The sequence below is a fragment of the Rhipicephalus sanguineus genome, chromosome 2 (genome assembly GCF_013339695.2).
Source record: "Rhipicephalus sanguineus isolate Rsan-2018 chromosome 2, BIME_Rsan_1.4, whole genome shotgun sequence".
In the NCBI taxonomy this organism is placed as follows: domain Eukaryota; kingdom Metazoa; phylum Arthropoda; class Arachnida; order Ixodida; family Ixodidae; genus Rhipicephalus; species Rhipicephalus sanguineus.
In genome coordinates, this window is record NC_051177.1 from 78,095,959 (window position 1) to 78,102,546 (window position 6,588).

At 44.5% G+C, this 6,588-nt stretch overlaps 1 protein-coding gene across 1 annotated transcript in view; it reads left to right on the plus strand.

The window, feature by feature from the left end:
- Positions 1-4,483, plus strand: part of LOC119383225 (PHD and RING finger domain-containing protein 1) — a 67,197-nt gene extending 62,714 nt beyond the window's left edge. The window contains exons 12-13 of the mRNA XM_037651265.2: positions 64-192; positions 3,793-4,483. Of these exons, the coding sequence (XP_037507193.1) occupies positions 64-192; positions 3,793-3,918 (255 nt within the window). The 3' untranslated portion in view covers positions 3,919-4,483. The remainder of the gene's footprint in view (positions 1-63; positions 193-3,792) is intronic.
- The last annotated feature ends 2,105 nt before the right edge of the window (positions 4,484-6,588 follow it).

The window sequence follows — 6,588 nt, forward strand, 5'->3', positions numbered from 1 at the left end:
GTCTCTTTGGCAGGTCTTGTTCTGTGCATGGATTACAGTGTCCCTTTCCTCCCCTGTTTGCAGTTCCTGAAGAAGCTGAACAGGCAGGAACGCGTGGTGGACGAAGTAAAGCTAGCACTCAAGCCTTACTACAATCGCCGCGAAATCTCAAAGGAGGAGTACAAGGACATCCTCCGAAAATCTGTCCCAAAGGTAGGGAGGGAGGCTTTGATGATGACCTTTAGTTGCATTGTTGCATTCATCTGTCTTAGCTCTGGACTTGCCATGGTGGTTAAATGGCTATGGCGGTCAGCTGCAGAACGCAAGGCCAGAAGCTCAATGCAATTCCTTGCCACTGTGGCTGCACTCAAGTAGGTGCGAGACGCAAAATCACTCACGTAATTTGGAAAAACTGCAGGAAGGGGAAGATGGAAGCTTGCAATGGAAAAAACCCGCTAACAGAGGATGGTTGCTCGAGCCAACGTTTCGACAAGTGGACTTGTCGTCTTCAAGGCTGGAACTGCCTTGAAGAAGACAAGTCTAGGTACTTGTCGAAACGTCGGCTCGAACACCCACCCTCTGTTTACGGATCTTTTCATCACGTAATTTGGGTCGGACTACTCACAGTGGCAACGATGCCTGCTAACTGCTTTAGAGTATTCACTCCTGTGAATTCATTTGAATGCTTTGACAGGATCTGGTAGAAAAATTACAGGGCAGATGGAGAGTGGGTGGTAAACGTTGTATGCTAAAGCACTGGACTTTTCTTTTTCTTTGTTCCTTTTTGTTGTTCTTGTGCATTTCAGTGCTGGCCAACAGACAAAGCACCTTGGTGTCTGCTCTAGCACACGTGGAGAGTGTAAGAATACAAATGTAAACGTACAGAACATAATACGGAGCAAGTAGACATAGTAAACTAATAACTGCTGAAAGTGTTGGCACGTAACAGACGGTAAAACATTGTTGATTTGGATTTCACGAGACTGGAAAAAAAGTTCAAATTAACCAAATGTCAAATTATTGATGGTATCAAGAAGGGGACAAACAAATGGCTACTGTATATCAACACTTTTACTTATGGAATGAATCCACAAATCTCATTATTATTTTGGTTAAAAGTGGTGTGCACGATGTAACTCTTGTTGTGTCACAACTTCCTTCATAACTTGAGAATAACTGGTAAGGTGCAAAAAGGGGCGGGAACGAAGAAAAGACACAAACTGACAAACATGGCACCAGTATGTGTCTTTTCTTCATCCCCATTCTTTTTACGTCTTACCAGTTTTTCTCAAGTAATGAACCAACTAGCTCAGTAACAAGCCCCGTTTCCTTTATAATGTGACTGCGGCACAAGACCTTCGTATTCATCCAAGACTGACATCAAATTAACTTCATTTTACTGTACAGTAAAAGCTCGTTAATTGGGATTTCACGGGACCGTAAAAAATGTTCCAAGTTAACCGAATGCCAAATTATCTAAAGAATCAGGAAAACAATAATCAGATGTTTGTTACACATACACACTGCGCTTTCATTTTCTTGATGAATACAGAAATCCTGTACGTTTTTTTTTTTTTATAAGAGCAGTGTAAAAGCCATAATTTTCATCATCATGCGACTTCGTTCTCGAGGCGACCACAGCACCAGACTTTCGTGTCTAATTAGTCCGAAACGTGCTCTGCACTCCTCCCTTCATACGCACTCACTTGCGGCAGAGAAACCGGCGCGCACATCCATAGCGAAAGCAAACTGCGCGGGTGAGCGCACTGAATAAAACTGTGTAGTGTGAGCGCATCCGGAAAGCGAAAGCAAGTCCGAAACCTATAATAATCCATCATCTTATCGCCAAGGAGACAGAAGCAGTTTTTGTGGGTCCCCGAAACAGGAAACACAACCACAGCGGCATCGTTTGTGTCAGTCAGTGTCTGCACGGAAACAGGCATAATCACGCCCCGGGGAGCAATAAACGAAAGAGTAAAACAAAATGGTCACCCTTTGAGAGATTCTAAGCCGAAGAGATGTCAGTTTTGCGGGCGCAACAAGCGGGAACCGGCCAAAGAACGAAACCGAAACTAGCCGGCGCACCGCTGTAGTAAAGCATAAAAAATAAAACCGGAGAGACATCGGTGCAAGGAAAAAATTCCACGTATTCCCGCAGTGTGGCAGCACTTGCCAAGTAAGGGAAATGATCGAAAAAGGCGTGCGTTTTGAACATACAGGCATGACATACATGTACGTCTTTGACAGTCTTGTGGCTGTTGCAGGTGACGTACATGTATTTCTTTGACCCTCAAAGTGTTTTTAAAACATTAAGTCACACACAGATACTTCTAGAAGCCCTGTTCTTGAACTTAAGCTTCCTTCTTAAGGGGTTCCTAAGCCACCTGCAGTATTTTACAGTAGACTCTCAATAATACAAACTCGAGGGGACCACGGGAGTTTGTTTGAATTATCAGAAGTTCTCAAAAATGACTCGGGGCAACATACCAAATGGCCTTGCAGTGTTTATTGTTTCTCATTGCCGCCGCAACATCATAGACATCTCTGCATAATTGCCAGTGAAGTTCTTGGATGTGCGCGATCATACTGGTGCTTATTAACATACAGTGCTTGCACGCATGTGTAATTGAGGGATGAAATGTGTTGGTCCCGTGACAGCTGGTAGCCCCCTTCCCATTCTTAGGACGCTTTCCCGCCTGACACTTGTGTGCTGCAGCGAAAGTGACTTTCAGAAGGTTTCGGCATGTGGTAGACCAAGGCCAGACCGTCTCCCTCTCTCATGTGATTGTGGGTTCGCCCAGTTTGGCTAGCTCTGGCTGCTTTGTAAGCAGGTAATCGGCTTTATTTGTGACATAAAAAGTCGAATGTTCAGATATAAGCAGCAAAAGCAGCAATTTCCAGGCACGGATAAGAAAAAAGCTTGAATTAGCCGAATTTGTGCAATGGGGCAGTTTGAATTGAGCAGCTTTAAAATGCATTGAGAATGTAGCGGGCCAACCAAAAATTTAAGATTTGTTTGAATTAATCAAAAATTTGAATTGTCAGAGTTGGAATCATCGAGTCTACTGTATTAGCATTTTAAGTAAACGCGCATCTACTTCAGAACACCATCACCATCAACAATGTCAAACGTGGCAGCAGGCGCGCCACGAAATCTCGTGCCCCTATCCAGGCCTTTCCAGTATCCCCAGCACTCGTTGTGATGTCACCAGGCACAATCTGATGCTGTTCAAGAGTAGCAGGCATTGTCGATTGGCCCACAGGAACCTGTTTGATAGCAGGTATGCACGCTCCCTGCCCCTCCTTATCGTCTTGCTCGCTGTACAGCAAGAAGGAGCACTTGGTGAGGAGGAGAAACAAGAGGACAAATGGATTGTAGCGAAGGAAAGAGCGAACTGAGCGAGGACCGTGTTTCTGTCGTCAAACGCGTGTAGCTTCGCTATTACGGCACCATTTCGAAAAATTTGTGCGGCTACATGTTCGTTGTAGACTCGTGCACAACTGAAACAGCACAACTAAATTTCGAGCTCCGGATAGTTTAGGGGTCTTTTAATATAGAAGGAATTGCTTAAGTTGTATGTGGAGCCTTTTGGTGCTTATAATTGAGTATTAGCAGTGCAGCATGTCCACCAGAAAGACTTTAGCAAGGCTACAAGTGATGCTCTAAGAACTTACACAAGAACCAACTGCCTTTTTTTATGTCTCCGACAGTTTGCATTGAAAAGCTGCAACAACCAATAGACACAGTGCAAACTGGAAGCATTATATGCATCAGTGACATAATCTTCTTTTTCAATGAAACGAAAATTGCAGATCTGCCACAACAAGAAGGGCGAGATCAACCCTATGAAAATCAAGGCATTTGTCGAGGGCTACGTCCGGAAGATCAAGCACTATCGCAAGAGGCTGGGCAGCGAGCAGCGGCACAAAGCATCCTGAGTAACGAGTGGCCGTCACTTGGCTCCCTCGTTGTCGTCACCGTGAAAGGAAGGCCTTGCCTCGCGAAGTGGCCACTGGCGTCTGTGCCTGGCAGCACCCAACCGAGTCATCGTCATCACGTGGTGGGGTCGCCTGTCATCGCACGTCCTGCCAGCTGCACGTTGTACAAACAAAGGACCGACTCCCATCCCCGCCCCTTCGTCCCACCACAATGCACCACGAGCCTTTCCTTCGCCCACTGCCCCACCATCCGCCCCAGCCTCCAGCCGAGACAGCTGCGACGACTGGTCCATGACCGGAGAAACCTACATTGTCACCACAGATCTTTCGGCAATGGCCGCATCTTTAATATGTTGTAAAAAAAAAGGACAGAGCAGAGGAGAGACAGTTGTGCGTGCTTTCTGCAGTGCAATCTCGTGTGTGCGTGTGAAATGGAACTCCTATAAGGCACGCAACAAGTAGTAACTGCTGCGCACACAGTCTCTCTTACCCAGTGCCCAGACCTTGTGTAAATAGAGTGTGTGGGTCGTGCGATGACATTAAAAACGACTAACACATTGGAAAACTGTCCATCACTGTGTGTGTGTCCCCACCTTCCCTTTTTTTTCCTTTAGAACAAAACATCTCTCGGCGATTAAGGTGTTTGCCTGCCTCTACATGTTGCCAAGATGTTTGCTTTCAGTCAGGTCATTCAGGTAAGAGTACAACGGCGGTTGAAGGCAAAATGTTGCTGAAAGGAACAGAATGACAAAAATTAATTAGTTTATGCTGTCTTAGTAAATTAATCTTCTCTGACACCTGAAAATCCACTCTTAGGAGTTTCAATATGCCAGAAAAGGCGCAGAGATGAAAGATGGGTGCCAACACATCCTTGGAAGTCTTTGTAGTGGCTTGCTGTAACATTGTATTTCCATGGTACCTGCCTGGGACTGTTTTATTATTTGTCGTTGATGACAGACTACCCACTGTATTCTGAATGCAACAAAGGCTGAAGCCAGCAAGTTTGAAAAACATGGAAGAGCCCAAATATGGAAAATTACTTTGAAAGCTTTCATGTAGCACTGGTGTACTGGCAGAATATAGGAATGGCCAGGGTGTCACTTCTGTGGTGAATAGAACAGCATGGACACAGGATGAGACAAGAGGAAGCAGTGCTTTGTTGAGACGTACCAGTACTCGGCTTGTGACGCAAAACTTGAAATGTGTAAGTGACATTCACTTATTAATCAAATAGGCAACTTGTTAATAGAACGTGCTGTGAGAGATAGAGAAGGAATACAAGAAAGGCAGAGAGGTTGACTAGACTACACCCAGTTTGCTAACCTATACATGGGGAGGGAAATAAGGGAGTAGAAGAGAGAGAGAAAGAGGAAACCATCAGTACCGTGAAATGAATGACGTGCCAGCTTGGTGAGAGTGCTTTCTGTTGTGGCCTTAATTAAGGAGATAAAAAGTTGAAAATTGTGGACGGCATCCGGTCACAGCAGTGTTTAACAGAGCGCATTGTTGCGTTTTTTGTTTTCTTCCTTTTTTTTTGAAAAAGAGGTTCAAGCAAAAGCATTGACTTTCTGATATATATATCACACACACACAAGAAATAAGATAATTTGAACCACCGATGGGTCAAATTGCTTCAAGTGCCAAACCTGCCAGGTAATCACACTCGTGCCATGAAATTGCAACAGCAGTGATTATGAAGCATTCACAAATATATGAAGTGTTTCAGCTTCTACTGATTCACTGGTTAACTGGGACTCGTGTCTTGCTGATTAAGAATGTGTAACCGCGATATGATCGGCAAACTTGGTATTGCTGCAGCTTCCACCTCTGCCTCTCTTGTCTGCCAGACACTGTTATGGTCAATTTCCATAATGCTGATAACTGACACATTCTTACAAATGTGGAGGAGTTGAGTTTGGTTGCATTGCTCACAGAAAAGCAGGAAAGAAATGCTAGATCATTTTCCATGTGTATTCTTTTCTCTGCTTATCATTACTGCTCATCAATAACCCCAAAGTGAAGGCGTGGTTTGGTCGTCAATTGTTCACTTGGCTTTTATTTGGAAGCAAGTCAAGGCAGACGTTCTCTCTCAGTAACTGTTAAAGAGTTAACTGTGGCCATTGACACTGCAGCCGTGCCACCAAGTCATGCATGTATGTAGTTGCCAACTTTCTCGCTGCCTGATTCTGTAAGAACAGCCAAGAAGCCAATATGTGAGTTGATGGGAACGGTGCACCACACGTTGTACAATACCACAACGTCATGTGGACAAAGTACACGTACGTTATGGAAAATGGGATGCATTGCCTGCACAACACCAGAAATCAGCTCGCCATACTGACTACAGCATGCTGAGGTTGAAGGTTCCAAGCTGTAGTTTCGAACATCCGAGAACAGTATGTAAAGCGCTCTTGCTCTTTTATTCAGATGCATGCTAGAGAGCCACAGTATCAGAAGTGCATCTGATATCCTATCTTCTCGCATGCAAAAAAAAAAAGTAGACACTTGGAAGGTGTCTTCACAAGAGTATGCTGGCATCTTGCTGTTAAAGGGACACTAATTAGAAACAATGAATTGGTTTAGATTGATCAAATGTGCTCGGAGAACTCTTGTGTAGCTTATTTCACCACCCTAGGTTTATTATTAGAGGAGAAAACCAACTTTCGCGCC